General features: G+C 32.7%; 3 protein-coding genes across 3 annotated transcripts in view; 2 read left to right on the forward strand and 1 right to left on the reverse strand.

The window, feature by feature from the left end:
* Positions 1-346, reverse strand: part of LOC111707470 (cell cycle checkpoint protein RAD17) — a 10,585-nt gene extending 10,239 nt beyond the window's left edge. Inside the window, exon 1 of the mRNA XM_023480580.1 lies at positions 260-346. Within this exon, the coding sequence (XP_023336348.1) occupies positions 260-339 (80 nt within the window). The 5' untranslated portion in view covers positions 340-346. The remainder of the gene's footprint in view (positions 1-259) is intronic.
* Positions 347-1,745: 1,399 nt separating this feature from the next.
* On the forward strand, positions 1,746-19,312 carry LOC111707473 (jmjC domain-containing histone demethylation protein 1). The gene is made up of 27 exons (XM_023480583.1): positions 1,746-1,857; positions 1,980-2,073; positions 2,901-3,004; positions 3,937-4,316; positions 5,857-5,940; positions 6,967-7,073; positions 7,622-7,675; positions 8,984-9,041; positions 9,420-9,451; positions 10,247-10,331; positions 11,206-11,295; positions 11,526-11,617; positions 11,862-11,919; positions 12,416-12,494; positions 12,826-12,938; positions 13,293-13,363; positions 13,687-13,778; positions 14,288-14,379; positions 14,478-14,522; positions 14,968-15,085; positions 15,949-16,030; positions 16,622-16,667; positions 17,053-17,117; positions 17,509-17,547; positions 17,637-17,808; positions 18,300-18,380; positions 19,225-19,312. Exons 4-27 carry the CDS (start codon positions 4,242-4,244, stop codon positions 19,300-19,302), a joined length of 1,908 nt encoding a protein of 635 aa, XP_023336351.1. The 5' UTR covers positions 1,746-1,857; positions 1,980-2,073; positions 2,901-3,004; positions 3,937-4,241; the 3' UTR covers positions 19,303-19,312.
* LOC111707474 (uncharacterized) lies at positions 1,777-4,029 on the forward strand. The gene is made up of 4 exons (XM_023480585.1): positions 1,777-1,857; positions 1,980-2,073; positions 2,901-3,004; positions 3,937-4,029. The coding sequence occupies exons 1-4, from the start codon at positions 1,777-1,779 to the stop codon at positions 4,027-4,029; spliced, it is 372 nt and encodes a 123-aa protein (XP_023336353.1).
* Positions 19,313-20,950: the final 1,638 nt, after the last annotated feature.

The following is a 20,950-nucleotide window of genomic DNA, read 5'->3' on the forward strand; positions in this document are numbered from 1 at the left end:
GGGGGGGGGGGGGGGGGGGGGTGTCCAAAAATCGTAATCTAGGACAGACCCAATAATGGACTCTTATAAATTTAAATGCTACTTTGTGATGAATTTGATAAAGGATAATATCATTTGAAAATCAGAGTTAGAAATTCTAAGTTCACCCAATAAAACAAATAACCCCTACAATAAATCCCCTAGTCCCTGCTTCGGTTAAGCTAACTTCTATCTATGTTCCTTCAAATTTGTTAGTTTGTAAATAAATAAAATCTGACACCTTGGAGCAGGGGTGTCTTGTGCACTGAAAAAGTCTGGAGCAATCCATTTTGAAGACCGACTGCTCTGCAAGCTGTCCATTTATTCTGAAAATAATATAACAATCAGAAAAGGGGGGTCCAAAAATCGTATACTAGGACAGACCCAAAATTTTATTATAAAGATTTTTCACCATAGGTAAAAACAAAGATTAAAAAAATGTTTTCACACTAAAAAGCTTATTAACGTTTTTGTTCACAAAACCATATTGTTCGCGCCATATTTCACATATAAGCATTTTTGACTATAACTCTGATTTGTACTGCAAAAAAATATGTAATAACTTCAGTGTTAATAATAATAGCTCAAAAACACCAAGTTGACTCAACGTCGTTGACCTTTCCTAGGATTTTATTAAATAAATCGTTAAAATTTAAACCCCTCAAATTACAGGTAAAAATGAAGCGTAAACTGGACGCGGCAATGAACTATTGAAAAATAATAAATTGTTCGGTAATATGTTTTAAAGGATCCTTGTTCTACGTAGTCTTTTATCGAAGATGGTGTATTTTTCGACCTACGCAAATCTGCTATACTTCACTTCTGACCTACGCCAAATCCGCTATGCTACACAGTACACATCTATTAGCACGTGGTTTTACAGCTGTTATTTGGACTTGAGGCTGCAGCGCCCGGCCCCCTAGATGTCCTAGCCGTGGAGCTCGCCCCCTAGCATGTCCTATAGCCCCAGCGATCGGCCCAGAAATTGTCTTTACCTACATATAACCTAACCCTCTAGTAATACAAAAATAAACAGTTGGCGTAGGTCCGATATTGCAGTAGGTCGGAAAGTTAGTAGGTCAGAAGTTCAGTAGGGGGGATGTTATGTGTAGATGTAACATTACCTTTATGAAAAGACCTACTTTTTTATGTAAATATTATCTACCTTTTAACACCAAGATAAAATCAATTTATTAGCATTTGCGGTTTGTTTACTACAGAGCGTCCCATATCAAATAAGATTATCTCCAATCTTTAACGCCAAAATAAACCCTTAATACTCGAAAAACTTATCATTTTTGCAAGAAAATTCTTATATAAGCCTTATGTTATTTTTTAAAATCATTCATTCTTATTAAATTTTCTGATTAGTCTCTAAAATTGCAATTTAGACCCGTTGACGGTCTAATATGATGTGGGACACCCTGTATTTGATGGTCTGTGGTTTGCTCAATAATCTAGCACGTAGCAACAATATTTGAATCCTAAAAGTATTTTTTTTTTTTTTAACTGCGTAGATACATAATTCAGCTAGAATAAAGCTGTAATGGCCGACATTTATTTTATCTTCATTTCAAGGAAGACATTTCATTTCTGTGAAAATAAGAAAAGGGAACAAGTTAATACAAGAATAAAGGAGATAAAATTATATTTATGCAATTTTTCATTAAGTAATTAGAAATTTCGCTAATTGCTTCGCTGCACTCCATTTTGTCTGACACATATTTCTTAGTTTTAAATCTCTTGTTCTAGAATAAAATGAGTACTACTGAGGTAGATCCTAGAGTAGAATGGTGTATGAAGATCATGGATCAAGAAGGAATGGACATGGAGTCGGAGGTGAGAAATTATGAATGTCTGAAAAGATCTTGCCAAATTGTATAATTTCAAACATACAATTGAACTGTTGTGTTCTGACGGATTTGTGGCACTTTACGATTAATATTTTCTCTCTCTCGTAGGTGATGTACTTGTCCGCACCAGTTACCCTTGGAGCTACACCAGCAGCAACTATTGCTATTTCTAACTTTGTCTACAGGCTACCAATTAAGACAAGTAAGCTATGAATTACAATTCAAATTATTAAACTAGATTCAAATTCTTTAGAAAAAATATCGTATTATCAAAACAATCGAAATTATCTCATAAAAAGATTATTTTTGTTTAAATTATGAAGATGTTGTTATTGTTACTGATTTGGTTTTGATTTCTTTATCACTGATATTTTATTGGTATCGTTCAAGCTTAAGGTTGTGTTACCGCTATTACTAATGGTAATTGTTGTTTAAAATTGTTGTTATTGTGATTGTTACTGTTATTGCTTTTTTGTTTTTGTAATTGAAGGAACTGTCATAATTTTAAGTACCACTGGCCTTTATTTAAGGAATTACATGTCTGATTTCCTACGGTACCCTTTTAAAACCTTAATATTACCAATAATGTGGAAGATATCATCGTATATATTTAGCTAGTAATATGTTTATTACTGATAATATCTCATCCCTTGCTTCTGTAGTAGAAACCACAGTTGAAAATAATCAGCTTTCCAAAATTAAAACATGGATCAGACAACGCTTTTAAGGGTACCGTTGTGAATCAGAAATCCCCTCCATAAATGGAGAGTAATGTGAAAATAGGTCTGCACAGTTCCGATTAACAACGGTACTGTTGTTTGTTCGTCGTGTACAAAGATATGTGTGTGTAAAGTTACCTTAACGCTTACAGTCAACTGAAAATGTCGGTGTGTGCGAACAGTCAACTCAATACAGCCGCAGCGTCCACCGTTGTAAATCCGGCTTTCCCCTCTTGGCATAGAAGGTCACTTTACAGTCCCTTTAATGTTATGGTTTTTATCCTCTTTGTTTATGATAAATATTCTCTAGATATGGGAGCTGCTATTCTGGCAACCCCTATAGCATTTGGTTGTGGTCTGTTGGTGAAAAGGTGGAGGGAGAATATAAATAGAGAGAATATGGCGACCATGAAGGTGATCACAAATCATTATACAACGGGACCCATAAAACTGAACATAAAGCACATTTATGTACACTGTACACAGACCTATTTTACTTATCAAGTTGATTTAACCAGCACCAAACACGAACGCTTAAAATGTCGTCTTCATATTTCACAATTTAATGGGTATTCCTGTGGCCGAATTTAAAGAATTTGAGCGGCGGTTAAGATTTAAGCCGCGGCTTAAATATGGTTGGTTCCACTTAAAATTGTATCATATTTTTCAAGATGTAAGCCGGCGCCAAATTTAAACCGGGTTTTGGCGGATTTTGGCGGACTTAAACCGCGGCTCAAATTCTATAAATTCCATCTCTGTATTTATAACAACAAAATATCAAACAACTTATTGTTTAAGGTCATTCTAAAGAATCTAAGATAATAGTTTTAATTGTATTTCATGTATGTTCGCCTGTTTTAAGTGTGCTTTATTTTTACTCTGGCTTAACAAACAAAAAATCAAACATTTGACACTTAAAATTTTGGTATGCCTTAGAAATAAAAGTTTTCACGTTGTATTAAAATCTCATTTGAAAAGAATATATCATTATCTTAAACATCTGATGTTCTCGAAGAAGATAATAAAAATTAAACATATAAAAGGAAAATTGTTTATTATCCTTTTAGATGCATTTTTACGCATAACACCTTATTTCCGGAGAAAAAAAATTTCATGAGGGGGGGGATATACAGTGTACGGTGTAATCTGAGAGGTCAAAGAGTTGTAAAAGCTTTTGACTGTTGAGAGATCTGATGTAAAGAAATATATTATTTGTTTGCCAATTCTAATTAATATTTAATTATTGTATTGCAGCACTACATCCTAACCCACCCTGAGAGATCTGATATAAAGAAATATATTATTTGTTTGCCAATTCTAATTAATATTTAATTATTGTATTGCAGCACTACATCCTAACCCACCCTGAGAGGTTCCCTGAACCCAAGAGAACCAAATATATTGATCTCATCGAACCCTGGAATGCTGGAAGGCTCTAAAAGTCGTGGCAGGATCTAGTGGGCGGAGCTTCATCTGTACGTGGGCGTGTCTCCATCTTTACGTAGTCATAAATTTAACTTTAGTTGTTCATCTCTTGAAGAATTTAAAAATAATATAAAAATTTTCAGTTACAACGTGAAAACAATAATAAATTCGTGTAAAAATAGTTAATAAATATTGAACTATGTTTCATGATTAATATTTCAGAAAAATGGCGAATACTCGGTCCAAACCTAAACGAATAAATGACATTATAAACTGGGAGACTGTTGATGATGTTGACAAGGTTTGTTCTTATTCGACATCCTTTAATTTTTTCATTAAAATTTTTTAAGTTTTTTTATTTTTTGCAACGTAAAATTGTATAGCCTCTGAAATTTAGCCAATGAAAGCTTGTCTATTGAAGGGCACATAAGGTAATGAATATTTGTTAACCACCACAATGCGTTAAAACCCCCCCCCCCCCCCCAGCTTTGAAACTCCATATTATTATTTTATTGAGATCTTTAGAATTGATAATCTTATATTCGAAACAATTGAATTGCCCAGTTCATTATTAAGACCAAACAAAGTGGTTAATTTATCTATTATATTGTGCCAATGACACTTCTTATCCAAATACTTCTTCCCTGCAAACATTTAGTTTCCGACAAACCGATGGCGAACATAAAAAGTCCAGAAATATTTACCGGCCAACTTCGCCATCGGCACATAAATTCAGTAAAAATGTTTCCCGGGTTCATAAATTAGAGAGGGTTTAACTAATTTTAATAATATTTATTTGAAATAAAACGCTACTTAAAACGCTACAAACCAAATAAAATTTAATTTTGATCAGTACTATTTTGGCATTTGCAAATTAATTATCTTCCAAAAACATTTATTAATTACACAATACAACATCTGAAGAAGACCTGAACTGAGTTCAGAGTTATTAAATTAAATATTTATTATTCTTTTTAAAAATAAATGCAAGAATAAATAGATTAAACATCGGCGTTTAAAATTTGTACTCTCATCTGGTTTTGACTCCAGGCTGCTATCTACACGATGGTGCGTGGTGCCCTTAAGGCAGTCTGGGGGTTACACTTTGGGTTCCCTTTCAGATTTAAACTTGATTGATTGAAATATAAAAACAAATATAAAACAAGGTTTCAAATAGGCGGCTTTTACTGATTTTTTTTTAGCTTTTAAATATAGCTTTTAAAGCCTTTTATTATTTCTTCGTAAATAATATTAGTGTGTATCCGAACCTCCCAGAGGATGGGACTAGGGTGTCAGCAGAGCTTTCTAAGCCTGTTGAGGGAAAGGGCACTAAGTGCGTTGTACTAGATATAGTAGTCTAGATATCAAGGTCACAATATAATATTTTTATAGGATCTGAGGCCGAATTTAAATAATTTGAGCCCCGGCTCAAATATGATTGGTTCCACTTAAAATTGTATTCAATTTTTAAAGATTTAAGCCGGCGCTCAATTGAAACCAGTTTTTGGGGGATTTGGGACGCGGCTTAAATTGATTTAATTCAGACACTGTACCCAAAGATTTAAAAGTTTTTAAAATTGTTAAAAAATATGTAAAATATAAATCGTAAATAAACAAATGTCGCATAAACCATTCCTGGGATCATGTATGGTCATTGGTCCCGTGCCCTTCTTAAAATGGGACTGATCACTTTTTCCGTTTTAATGCTTACTGGATATAAAGAAACCAACAAATGCTTTCACAGGAGATTTATTTTCTTGAATATGCCTTTAGATGTCCATTTTTTCCCCTATATTTGTTAAAAATGTATTTTTAAAAATGATACACCCCTGTATTTCTAGGAGTGCGGTGAATCCCGAGGTTTCCTGCTCCGTGATGTTCTCAACACCGACAAGTTCGAGGACACCAAGGAGACGATGATAGAGGTAAATGCACTGGAAACTAGTGATATGCATTTAGTTGATTCGCTTTTGGGTCCTTTATTTTACCATTTTTTGCCTTTCAGGCCCAATATTTGGCAAAGCATAAGAAGAGCAAATGTTTTCAAAAAAATTTTCTGACAATTTTTTAAATTTTAATCTAACAGAAAATAAATGCTGAAAACTACCCAAAAACGTGCAAAAACCAAAGTTGTATAACGATCGTTTTTGGATTGATTAATTATTTGGATCGTTTTTTCATTTTTTAGAATAAATAAATTGCAAAGTTTATCAGAGCAACTTTTGACAGATATTTGAAATCTTGTAATTTCAGTAAATCTTTTCTAAAATTTAAACACCACTTAAACACACATAAAAGTCCAAACTGAAAATTTCCAGCTTTCTCTTGTGACAAACATTTTCTGTTTCTATTTTGGCCTGAATTATCCTGTAATTCTGCTTTCCGGTAATTTTTTTTTCATTTCCGGAATGGAGTTTTTTCGTAATAGTAGAAACATATAGATTTTAAAATTCTATTATTTGAATAAACTCGTTGGGTTTTATCTTTCACGTACTTATCTATCTATCTAAATATGCTCGTTCAGTCTGCTAAACTTGAGCACTCTGTGGTAATAAATAGGTGTACTGATTAGCATTACGCAAGGCCCTCAACTTATGAGTTGGTTGAGCTCTCTGGTCACTATTTCACAACGCAATCACCAGGGTTTGATGGAGCAGTGGTTAGCGTGTTTAATTCATAATCTAAGGATTTATGGTTCAAACCCCGCCAACTGCAAAATCAAAAACTGATGAATTTTGCCACACTGATGAGTCCTAATAGGACGAAACACGGTGTCTATGAATATCTATCTATCTTTCTAGATCTACCTATCTAGGAATTGTATTGAGAAGATCTAACTGTGGCATAAATGCAGAAACCTGGCTTTATAAAACTATCCTATCTATCTTTCTATTGATCTATCTATCTATCTATCTATTTAAACTTGATGATTGATTGATTTATCTTTCTAGGAATTGACTGGAGAAGACCTAACGGTGGCATATATGCAGAAATCTGGATTTATAAAGCCAATCCTTGTCAAACAGAGGGATAATCTAGGTCTAACCATTCCACCAGAGTGAGTTTTTTTTAAACTTAGCTTATAAATCCACCAGAACTTTTTATCTGATTCTGTAGTTGAAAACTTCATCTGGCATTTTTAATGTATTACGCAGCTACAATCTTTAAAATCACAATCAGAATTTATATTTTAATTAAGATTCACATTTGTTTTCTTATTTTTCTTAAACGATCCTTAAGCAACCCCCTGAGATAATGACATGTAAGCAATCTTAATTTTTAGCAAAATGAATGTGCACAAGAAAACTTACAAATGTAATATTGGATCCGCTAGACTAGGAGACACGGATCCAAAAAAATGAACAGTTTACAGTACAGAATTTTGAATTTTTAAAAATGTAGATGAAATCTTTAGTCAGGGCTGTGGTGAAGAAGTAAAACTGAGAAAGAATTTATTCTAAACAAGCTCTTTATTTAAAAGAAAAAGCTAGACACCTGTAATTCTTGATAGCTTAAAATTGAATGTCTTGACAACTACAAATGGAATGACATGACAGCTGTAAAGTGGAATTAAAGTAAAAAAGGTTCAATAACCCTTTATTTAAGGTTTCACTCCAGAGAGTTTGGAGTTGAATCAATTCGAAGTTATATTGGATCCAGGTAGAATAGCATGTGTTAAAGGGAGTGTTCGCGAAAAATGAAAGGGGGTATAGGCTTAATGCGATAAAAAAGCGCTTTTAATCGCTACTAATCTTACTTCTATTTGTTGCGTCTATAAGGAGAAAATTGTTAAATACTTCTCATACCGAATAACATGGCGTCCATACAAATTGAAAAAATTGCAACATACAACTTAGACCGTAAAAAATCTATTTAATTTCAAACAAATCATTCAGATATTACAACCTAAAGTCATCGATTATCTTTCGCCACATTTGTATATATTTGATATTTCATACTAGTTTTGATTTTGTTTTTTAAAATAATAATTAGCTTACAACTTGTTTTCGAACATTCCTGGAAAATATTAAAATGTCGTCTTCATTACCAAAACAGGAGTAAATGTTTTTATAAGTAACTCTCAGATCATAACAATTAAAACATATTATGAAAAATCAACTATATATAAATTTGGCGAAAGATAATCGATGACTACAGGTTGTAATATCTGAATGATTTGTTTGAAATTAAATAGATTTTTTTACGGTCTAAGTCGTATGTTCCAATTTTCTCAATTTGTATGGACGCCATGTTATTCGGTATGAGACGTCTTTAACAATTTTCTCCTTATAGACGCAATAGATAGAAGTAAGATTAGTAGCGATCAAAAGCGCTTTTTTATCGCATTAAGCCTATACCCCCTTTCATTTTTCCCGAACACTCCCTTTAATTGGTTGATTAGTTTCAGGCTGATTTATTATTGACATTATTGACCCGATTTATTAATAATTAGCTAATTAACTAATAGATTTACTAATTTATTAATGAAATGACCGCTAAACCTAAATTTTGGAGCAGTGCTTAGGATTGGCTTTCTGGATCCGAAAATATGCAGGACCACCGATCCGGATGAAAGAGTCAAAATATTAACAAAAGTCTATCATAAGAAAAGTTTTTGCTCTCAAACCCCAAATCTGAACTGTTAAAAAAGAGGAAGCTTTAAAAATTTCCTTTTCTCTTTAATAATGTTTATAAAGTTATAGCAAAAAATAAGCAAAAAAAAGAGGAAAACAAATTCTGAAATTCTTCTTTAGTTTAAAAAATTGGTAAATCTTTAATAAATGTCCTTAACCTGGATCCGGATCCGGATCTATTTTTTTAGTGCAGGTCCAGGATCCGGATCCTCATCAAAATCCGGATCCTCCAGATTTATAGATGCATAGTTAATAAATAGATAGTTAAATGATTGATTTATTGATTGGTAGATTAATTTAATTGATATTATTATTTGAAAATTTGATGTTAAAGGCGTATTGTTGATGCACTGGATACGAAAACACAGAAGACCAAATCGATGACCATGCGGGTAATAAGATAAAAAATAAAAAGATCATTTTTCAATTCTATTTTTTGAATATTTATCTCTGAATAATAAATTATCTTCCTTCAAGAAAAAAAAAAGAAACGGAATTTGAGTTTCTATGAGTGCCTTATTTAGATTTGGTTCCCCTACATTTCATTTAAATTCCCCTTTATGTCAAGAAATGATTATATATAAAATTCTAAATTTGCCCTTTGACTTAATTGTCTTTTTTATCTATTTATTGTAGTTGATTTCTTTTTTGTTTAATTTTTCATTCCAAATTTAATGATTAAACAAACAGTGTTCAATATTAGAAAACTGCTTGGGTTTTTAAAAAATGATAAAGAAAATGTTTTGAAATTGTACAATCTCTATTTTCAGCAATGGTGCTCTTTTTGGATCACTTTTCCTAGGTTCGCATTATTTAAATATGTCAATATACATTTTGTCCATCTCTTGAATCAGTTTTTACTGCTTCAAAAATCCTTAAAATTTTGGCTTCCTGGATCCGATCATTAAAACCAGTGTTTCGGATCCATATCATTTTGATTCGGATCCGGATCCGCGGATCCGCATCCGTGATGATGGATCCGGATCCTGATACGGATCCGGATCCTGATACGGATCCGGATCCGAGGTAACTTTTGATTCTGTGAATCGGATTTTCCCTATTAAATGTTATGCAAGGTTATAATTTATAAACTATAGTAATCCTAAAGTTAAAAATGTCGTCATTACTATTATATAAATGTAAACATTAAATTATTAAAGATAATTTTGAAAAATTTTCGTCATGTAAATAATACATTTACGAACCATTTTGATTTATTTATTCCATGGTTTTGGTTAATTTTTGGCGCTACCCGGATCCATTTCAACGTTTTCTGATACGGATCCGGATCCGACCAAATGATACGGATCCGGATCCGAAACACTGATTAAAACTTAATAATCTTTAATAATAATTAAACTTAATAATGTTTTGAATGCATTAGAAAAAGTGAGAAAAAAGGTTGAGCATTCTTAATCTCATCAAAAAATCAGTTAATTCTGAAGAAATAATCATGACCTGGATCCGGATCTTTATAAGGACGATATCAGGATCCGGATCCGGATCCGCAATAAAAAGAAATGGATCCTTTAAGCACCACTGTGTAAAATTTTGAAAAGACTTTAGATTAAAAAATAAAGAATTAATAATGTTAAAGGAAACAGATTCTGAACGGAATTAGTTTAGAATTCTCATTAACCAAACTAGATGCTCAAATAATATCACCAAAGATAGTAAGACAGGTCAGTTTTTTATTTAACTTGGTATTTAAAGGGACTGTAAACGTATTTTGATGGGATACCCCAGGCAAAGATGGCAATGTCCGATTTACAAAAATACACTTCAAACCTTTATCTGAACAATATGGTGGAAGATATGTCGTTTTTTTTCTAGGCTAGAAAGTGCAAATTTCTGATAATTTTCCAGCAGTTTTCCAGCAGTAGAAATGCGCAAGTCACTTTTGTAGAGAAACTAATTGTAAGCCAAAATTTTCAGAATTAAAGTTGATTTTTTGAAAAACCTCTTTGTTTTTAAAAAAGTAAAATGCCGTTAAGTTCTGTGGGATGATGTAAAATGTTTCGGTCTACCGTAAAATCCAGAGATAACTTGAAGGATGCTCGAGGGGAGGAAAGCTTAAGCTGCCAACTTTTCCAGAAGCAATTCTGAGTTGAAGCATTTTTCGAAATGTCTTATTTAAAAAAATAAATAATCTGTTTGCAGATTATAAACATTCGTTTGAATCAGGCGTTGCCATCTTTGTATAAAGCCCAGGGTCACTTACTTATTCTTTAAACCCTTAAGTCATAAACTAGCTTCTTTAATCTCAAAAGCATTTTAACTGATCTGAATCCAGTTTTTTTTTTATCAGAAAAACCAATAACTATTGATCTAGATTTAGTTTAATCTGGAAACCTAATAAATTGATCTGGAAACCAGATTTATTTAAGATTATGATGCTACTGTTGCGGAATGCTGGTGTTTCTGATATTTATGATCCTGATAAGTGATAATGACGATACTTATGATGAAAATGATGCTATTGATCATGATGCCGATGATTCTGCTGATAATGCCAAAGACTAAAATGCTACTGATGATACTGATATTAATATTTAGATTGATTGGACTGAGAAGGCGTGGCCGAGACACCTGAAAGAGATGCAGAAGGAGTACACCAACAACCTGGATGAGATGATGTATCCTAAGGAAGAAAAAATTCAATATTTTTACTTTAAATTTTCACTTTAAAATTTCACTTTGGATCTGCAACATTTAGATCTCCAATGTTGATGCCCTGGATCCGAATCCCTTTATTGGGCAGATCCAGAATCCGGTTCCGCATCATAATGAAATGGTGTCTATCACTGAAGAATAAAAATTCAAAATAGTATTTTTTGTTGAATAATAATTTGAAATTTAGAATTTTTTGCAATTAGGTTCAAAAGTTCGTAATTATGTCTGTAGCTTCCAGCTATATGGATTTCCATATTGATTTTGGTGGCACCTCTGTTTGGTATTATCTACTTAGGAAAACTTAGAAAAAATATCTTACAGAAACAGATTTTTTACTGTATTTTTACCTTTTTAAAATTTCTTAGGGAAACCGATTTTTTCATTTTTGAACCTATTAAGTTTTCTTTACAGAAAACATCGGATGGAAACAAAATGTGCACCGACTAGTTCCTTCAAATTGGGTAATTTTTTCGGGAAGGTTTGTTTGTTCTAAATGATGTTTTTAGTTTGCAGTATTTATCCTAAGATTTTGTATGTAGAGGACTGAAAATATTCTGGTTGATACCGCCCACTGATAAAAATCTAAATCTTTACAAGGAAAAGCAAACATTGTATTAAAACGCCTTTATAATAATAATAATAATAATAATTATAACATTAAACAAACAATTAATTTTTCTCATAAAGGACAAATCTTAAGTGTTGACTTATGAGAATTACTGCAAAATGTCCGCAAAAAGAAGCAAAACTTACAGACGATTTTTTAATTAAAAAATATTAATGATCAGAATCCAGATAATTTTTTTAACTAGGCTTTCAGAGCGCTTCTAACCCCTCTTAAAGCAACAATTTTAGTGTTTAAATGTTGCTTTTCAAGCAGCAATTTTTTCTTCGTAATTGTAAAACTCAAAATTTTGCGGATTTATCTGATGTAAAAATATCGACATTTTTTCCAGGCAAAAGGGCCCAGCAGTTTTGACGTTTATCGGATATAGAAATCCAGACAAACAAGTCAGATTTATAGATAGACGACGAATCCGAATCATAATGAAATCGATCCTAAAAATCCTTTAAAATGTTTGTGGTTGGTTAGGCTTGGGTTAGAGGAGAGGTTGATGCCAAGTTCTTCGGAGATATAGCTGAGGGATGTTGTAGACTAGATCTGGTTTCAGGTTATACAGATATTAAATTTTACAAATATGTTGGAAAGAAATTACAAAAAAATTGATCCGTTTCTTATACATTCATCATATTATGTTTGGGATTTCTAGACTATGAAGAGGCTCTTCAAAAATCATAACAAATTCTTAACATATTTTAAAATCGTCTATTCTAAAAGTTTACTTTTAATAAACTTAAAAAGTAACTAAGAATAAACTTTAGGGAAAATGTAAGATTTGAGGAGGACATATATTAGAGGTAGCTTCTGCTTGCTATTCAAAACTACATTTTCTTTTCTGTTTTATATCAAAATCTAATTTTTTATTTTATGTGTGCTTCTAGGGAACACACTGTTTATACCCTCGGGTTGGATTCATGCCGTTTACAGTGTCAAGGATGCCATAGCTTTCTCTGGGAGCTTTCTCCATAGCTTTAGCATTGAAAACCAACTCAAGGTTTGTTTTTAGCTTTCTCCAATCTTCATATCTTTAGCATTGAAAACCAACTAAAGGTTTGTTTTTTAGCTTTCTCCATAGCTTTAGCATTGAAAACCAACTAAAGGTTTGTTGTTTAGCTTTCTCTATAGCTTTAGCATTGAAAACCAACTAAAGGTTTGTTTTTTAGCTTTCTCCATAGCTTTAGCATTGAAAACCACTTCAAGGTTTTTTTTAGCTTTTTTCATAGCTTTGGCAAAATATGAATAACTGCTAAAAGATGTCAGTGCGGATCTAGGATCCGCATCTCAATTAAATGGATCCTAAGCACTTGTTTTAACTTTTGTTCCCTGCTCATAGTCCAAAATGTTGCAGGTGAATTATGTAGAGGAGAGTCTAAGAGTCCTGAACAGTCATCGGTTCCCTTTCTTCACAGAGATGTTGTGGTAAGAATTCATATAACAATTCCTTGCAGTTTCTGTGTTAAAATAGATTTATATATTTATCAAAAAGGTTTGATATTTAAAAATGAAAATTATGTTTAAACGAGAGGCTGATCTGGAAGTAAACCTGAAAAATTTAGAAAGCTTTTACTTTACTTCTCGCATTGTTTTTTTTTCTTCTCAAAACTCGTTTATTTTTAGATTTTGATTATATGGTTATTTATTTTCATGACAGTCTCTGTCCTAACGTTTAATTGTTCCCCCTTGTACCTAGGTATGTACTGGACCGGTATGTTAGCTGTTTAATTGTTCCCCCTTGTACCTAGGTATGTACTGGACCGGTATGTTAGCTGTTTGACCGGAAACTCCTGCCTCGACCTACCGGAAGACGAAAAGAAAAGAATGAGATTAGAACGAGGTTTATAAACTTTTTTATTATTTACCATTTCACGAAGGCCATGGCGATTCACACAGAACTAATTTTTACCCATGTCTTTGTAAGATTGACAATGAAGACGGACAAGTTTACTTTGTTTGTACACAGGCATTTTCTTGTTCTCTGAACACAACAGTCTGCAATCAAAACATAAACAAACAAATTATGAACTCTACCAGCTTCCTATCACTAAACTGAATAAAAATTCATTTATAAAAAACCGATCTCGAAATCGTCACTCAATTCCAATGCTCATTGGGACACCCTGTAGCTGTAAAAGGCCTGTAGAATTAGTTAGACGTAATTTCTAACCTCTATTTATTATTGAGTAGCATGCCTGATTCATATTTTTATTTTTTAAACTAGGGAATTTATCCTTCAGAAATCAATTGATAACAAAAAGATTTACAGGGTGTTGTTGTGACCCGAGGTCCTCTTTAAATCTTGACTTTACAATGACACTGTCCCTTTACATATTTATACTTTTGTAGGAGATCACATAGATCCTAATAAGGAGTTCTTGTATCCTGGATTAGTTGGGGAGGCACCTAAACCACCTTTAAAACATGTTCATCTCACCCAGGTGAGTAGAGGAAGGGAGTATATGGTCATTAGGAAGTTAAATGGATTGAATGGTGAAGGACGCGGATATGTTAATTATTTATATTATTTATTATTTAGGAGGAAATCCGTGGACTGAAGTTTATCGTCATGTTTCTAGCCAAGGTAAATATATAAATTCTTAAAAATGGAAATATTATTCAATGTTTTACTTATCAGATATATATATATTTTTAATATACTTTTGCCCCTTCTGATCAGGTTTAAAAACCGATATAGGGAATTTAAAAGAAAAATATAGCATTGCTTAAACAAAGGTTTTTTTACAACCTTTTCCTATGAAAAATTATTAAAATACCCTTGTTTTCTATCTAAAGATTTAGCTTTTTATTGTGGTTTGTATATAAATAAAGTTACTTGGGGAGTTTTGCAGAAGAGACAATTAAAGACATGTACTATGTGAACCTCTTGCTTTATAGAAAAATACCATTATCGTTCTCATTCAGAAAATTAGGTTATTTAACTTATTAAATGGAAGTTCACTTGAAACTACGTTGTCAGTCCTTTTATACCATTGAAAATATTTAAAGTATATTCCTGTATATATTAGACCCCAGCGGAGAAGAGATGTGTGCCTGATATTATCCCTGAGCCCGGTAGGCTGGTCAAGTGTGTCCGAGATATAATTAAAGAGCATGAAGACGACTGCCCAGAAGCAGCTGTTACAGGTAATCCTTTGCTAGTGTAGGGTGCCCCTGAAACCTGGGTTAGGATCAGGGTGCCCCTGAAACCTGGGCTAGAGTAAGGTGCCCCTGAAACCTGGGCTAGAGTAGGGTGCCCCTGAAACCTGGGTTAGGATCAGGGTGCCCCTGAAACATGTGCTAGAGTAGGGTGCCCTTGAAACCTAGGCTAGAGTAGGGTGCCTTTGAAACCTGGGCTGAATAGGGTGCCCCTGAATCCTGGACTGAGCAAGATGACTGAAACCTGGGCTGAATAGGGTGCCCTTCAAACCTGGGCTGAATAGGGTGCCACTTAAGCCTGGGCTGCATAGGGTGCCCCTGAAACTTGGGCTAGTGTAGGGTGCCCCTGAAACCTGGGTTAGAGTAGGGTGCCCCTGAAACCTGGGCTAGAGTAGGGTGCCCCTGAAACCTGGGCTAGCGTAGGGTGTCCCTAAAACCCTGGCTAGAGTAGGGTAGGATGCCCTTGAAACCTAGGCTAAAGTTCGATGCCCTTAAAACCTTGGTATGAGTAGGGTGTCCTTAAAACCTGTGCTAGTGTAGGGTACTCCTGAAACCTCGACTAGAGTAGGGTGCCCCTGAAACCTGGGCTTAAGTAGGGTGCCCCTGAAATCTGGACTAGAGTAGGGTGCCCCTGAAACCTGGGCTAAACTAGGGTGTCCCTGAAACCTGGGTTAGGATCAGGGTGCCCATGAAATTTGGTCTACGGTAGGGAGTCCCTTGATCTTTGGTTTAGAGTGCCCCTGAAGGTTATGGTGACCTGAAGTTTATTGAATGAATAAAGTTTGATAAACGAATTAGAATCAACTGTAAAACCCATCTGACATCCCTTGAATTATTATTATTATTACCAGGTACATATATACTACGCTGGACCAAGAAAGACGACGTGGATACAGATATTAGAAAGAGTAAACTAATACCGAAACCAAAAAGGAAAATTAATAATTTGCAAATTATCCAAGATTTCAGATTTTTGGGTTAACTTTATTTGATATGTTCTGTGCTTCTTCAGTTTTCTTGAAAAGGACTGTACGGGCAATTTCAAGGTAACCTACATGCAAAGATGGCTACGGCCGATTTACAACGGTACCCTTAAAAGCTGTTTCTGATCTTGAATGAATTAGAGATCAATGAGTATTATTTTGAAAACTGATTATTTTCAATTATGGTTTCCCTACAAAATTAAATTGACTTGCGCAAATCTACTGCAGCAACAAACAAAAAATATATAAGTTATCAGAATTAAACACTTTAAACCTATAAAAACGACAATATCTTCCACATTATTATTAGATAAAGGTTTCAATGGATCTGTTGTGAATCCGTCATTGCTATCTTTGCATGGAGGATCACTTGAAATCAATGATATTTTTTCTTTCTATAATCTACATAAATTAACATTGGGCAACAACAGATTTGTGTAGGTTTCTGACAAGAAACTTTTTTTTTCAAAAAATTGACTAATTCATAATTTGTGCAACAAAGAAAATTTAGAATATTTGCAAATATTGATTGCACCTCCAGGAAAGTAAAAAGTTGTAAGAATCCGTTTGCTAAAAACCATGTTAAGGTAAATAGTTATTTTGAATTTTTATAAACTAATGAATCAGTAATATTATTAGCATTGATATTATATTTGTTTCATTTTTACCATCGTTATCAGTGTTTTAGTTATTATTATTAAAATCATTACTATCATTACTATTTTATTATGATTATTATTATTTATCATTATTATCATTACTATCTTCATTATAATTATTATTTATCATTTTTATTATTTTATCATTGAAATAATTAATATAAGTTTTATTATTATTATCATTATTTTTAAAATTACCAAAAAAAATTAATAATCAATATTTTCATAATTTTTTTATTCTCATTATGAATTTATATAATTATTATCATCATTTTTATCATTATTATCATTGTTATTATTATTATGACCCCAGGCACTGAAGCATATGAGATCTCGGGAAGATAAACCTGCAGAAATAGTAAAAAAGAGAAGAAGGAGGTAATATTCACCATATTTATTCGTTTTTTTTTGTTTTTTTTTGCGAGAAGTAATGAAGTAATTTTGTCTCAAAAGTGAAAATATTTATTTTCGAATCCACCATCAATAAAATGAGTTAGCAAGGCATAAAAGTATGCAGATGCAATAATGTGTTACTGTTAATTAATAACTGGCTCAGGAGCCCAGCTTTGTCTGCAAATCTAAACTTTCCCCGTAAAAGTCGACTCAACTTAATTTTTAAACTAAGATATGAGCATTCCCACTGTTCTTACGAGTTCCCCATTAAAATTTAATGCAAATCTGTCCCGGGGTTCCCGAGTTATGATCGAACATCCCAACAAACAGAGATTACTCTTTTCCTGTCTAGATTTATTTTTGATATTTATTGTAGATGTATGGAGTGCGAAGGTTGTATTGCTACTGATTGCAAGTAAGTCTTCGTCCCTACAGAATTGTCAGAAAACAATTTGATTTTCACTAAAACCCAAAATGACAGATTTATTTTCATAATTTGTGTAGGTCCTGTCCTCCTTGTCGAGATATGGTGAAGTATGGCGGTATGGGCCGGATGCGCCAGAGTTGTGTAAAAAGGCACTGCGCACGTCCTCTGCTTCCTGTTGCCGCGCAATGTTCTGTATGTCAGCTGGACGGTTGGAACCAGACTCCGGACCCAAAGAAGATTGTGGATTTGGTAATTTTTTTATCAAACCATAATTTTCAGCGACCTTCTGTATGCTTAACAAAATGAAGAAATGCTGGCTTTACTGTCTAAAAATGGATGATTTTGGATTGTTGTTCCTCGTTAAATGTAAAAGATTTGAAAGTTTTTTGATTTTTAAAATTTTTCTCAGCAGAGATATTATTTATTAGGAAACCACGGTAAAAAATAAATAATTTCCAACTAGAAAAACATTGATATCTCATTTGTTCTTGATCAGATAAAACTTTTAATGGTACCATTGTATATCGAACAGGGCACTATGTTATATAGCATTTATTATTAAGTTTACTTATATCTCTCTAAAGTCAATAGTTTAATGTTTGGCCATGTATATATAAAAGATTATAAACGTTCATATTCCATTGCTCTATTTTATATTCTAAATTACACTGAATTAAAATTGGATGGTTATTCTGAATTTTTTTTCTTAACGTTTCCTTTAATACACATTTTTTATTTAGACCAGCAGTCCCCCTGATCTATTTGAGTGTATTCAATGTTTCGATATTCTGCATCCAAAATGTGCAACAACACAGGGACAGGTAGGATATATGATCATTGATATGTTTTGAAGTCAAATCCAAGCTCCATACATTAATGATTTTATTTGATTTTATGCTTCACGGGGTTAAGAAGTTATAAACTAGTCATTTTTAAATTCCAAAATACAAATACGACCCCCCACCCCTATCTTCAAAACAGAAATCTTCTAAATCCAACACAATGAATGCAAAAGAAAACTTTTTAAATATTTATAAGAAAACTGGTAGTTCGTTAAAGAAGCCATTATTTTTTCGAAAAAATTAAATCTTTATTAGGGCGAATTTTTGCGAGCCACCCTAATCATATCTTATGTCTTATGCCTTATGTATCTATTAATGGATTTAATGATTGATTGTTTAATTGATTAATTGATTGTTTAATTGATTGATCGATTGTTTGGATGATTTATTGATCGACTGTTTGGATGATTAAATGGATAATTGATTGACTGATTGTTTGGATGACTAATGGGATGATTAATTGATTAATTGAATGGATTATTGATTGACTGATTGTTTGGATGATTAATGGGATGATTGATTGACTGATTGATTGATTGATTGGTTTGATAATTGATTGACTGATTGAATAATTGATTGACTGATTATTAGAATGAGTGATTAGATAATTAATTGGATGATTGATTGATTGATTGGATGATTGAATGCATGATTAATTGGATAAATGATTGATTGGGTGCTTGATTGGATGATTGATTGATAGACTGGTTGACTGATTGTTTGGATGATTGTTGGATAATTGATTGATTTATTGGATGATTGATTGATTTGCTGATTTATTGATTGCTTTATTAACTGATTTATTGATTGAGTGATTGTCTAGGCTGAATCTACTTTATCTAACAGTTGGACCTGTTCAAACTGTCTCAAACCTCCTGATCAAGTCAAAGCAGAAACATGAAGAATGAAATAGGAGACCATACAAAACTTATCACCACAAAACTTATCAAAGCAAAACTTATCTAACAACAAAACTTATCAAACTACAAAACTTATCAACAAACAAAACTTATCAAACTACAAAACTTGTCAAACTCAAAACTTATTAAAATAACTACAAAACTTATTTTTCAAAACATTTTTAAAAGTTGTTACAACTAAAACTTGACTTAGAATTTATAAATATAAATCATTATTCATCTGTAAATAGGCTGGCAATATTGAACAGATATGTGTTCAAGGGTCCACTATCAAAGCTTGCACACATAGCCTTCAGGTCTTGTTCTTGTTCTCTTTGTATTTGTTGTACAGATATTTTTCATCATCCTTAAGTAAGTTTGTACCCTTCTGTGAGAGAACAAAATTAGCCTCCATCTCGGTGGAAAGGGGCTGGAAAACTGAGCTTTTACCGAATTTTCTATTAAAATTCGCGGATTTTTAAAAAATTGTTGGAACATTTCCATGATTTGAAAATTTAGATTCATGAATTTTATTGATAAGTTTTAAGTTTTGTAGTTTGAAAAGTTGTGTGATGATAAAGTTTTGTCACTGATAAGTTTTGAAAAGATAAGTTTTGTGGTGATAAGTTTTGTGGTGATAAGTTTTGTGGTGATATGTTTTGTATGGGCTCCGTAAAATGTTTACCTGATATTAATACTTATATTTTTGTGTTTTATTTTCATCCTTAAGCTGCCAAAGTAAAGGGCCCTAAATAGTTCTGCCCTGGTATTGTGATGTATTGTAATTATGTCTGGAAATTTCATCCTCAAAAACAGTGCTAAGGATCCGGATTCGTTGGATCCGCAAGATTTTGGCTTTTTGGATCCGTATCCAAGGGGTAAAATATCAAACAAAAACTACTAAAAAAAAACTTTTTTACTCCTAAAACCCAAATCTGAACTTTTGAATAAAAGAGAGATTATAAAAAATTCCTCATTTCTGAATGGTTCATCAATTTTTAGGATAAAAATATGCGAGAAAAATAAAATTGAAAATTAATTTTTGCTAAAAAAAATTCAGTAAATCTTAAAGAAATGACCTGGATCTGGATCTGGATTTGGATCCGGATCCATTTTTTTCCAGTGCGGATCCAGGATCCGGATCCGGATCTGCATTTAAATTAAATGGAACCTAAGCACTGCTCAAAAATAATGTTTGTAGATTGAAAATGGAAGAACTTGATATTCTCATCAATTCATTTCCTAACATCGCCATTTCCAGGTTTGAAATTTATTCTTATTTTTTTCGTCGGTTATCTTATCTTCCCGCCATTTTTTGTATACGAGAAGTATACAAACAAAATGGCGAAACCCACAGTTTTTGTTCTTTCTTTTCAAATTTTCGTCAAACCATTAAATAATGTCCAGACTGAAACCCCAATCTTCATTCATTTGAAAACTGCTGTTAGCAAATCCCCACATTTTTAATTTGATTATTTTATCAAGATTTACTGCCTAAAAATGATGAAAATTTTGGAAAACAATATTATACTTTTTAAACGTGTTTTCCTCATTGCGCTTTTGTAAGTATTGAAAAGTTATTGGTTGTATTTAAAGCAATTATCAACGATATGCTGGAGACATTGTTTGAGTAATAAAAGGGATAAAAAT

This window comes from Eurytemora carolleeae, unplaced genomic scaffold (genome assembly GCF_000591075.1).
Source record: "Eurytemora carolleeae unplaced genomic scaffold, Eaff_2.0 scaffold797, whole genome shotgun sequence".
Classification (NCBI taxonomy): domain Eukaryota; kingdom Metazoa; phylum Arthropoda; class Copepoda; order Calanoida; family Temoridae; genus Eurytemora; species Eurytemora carolleeae.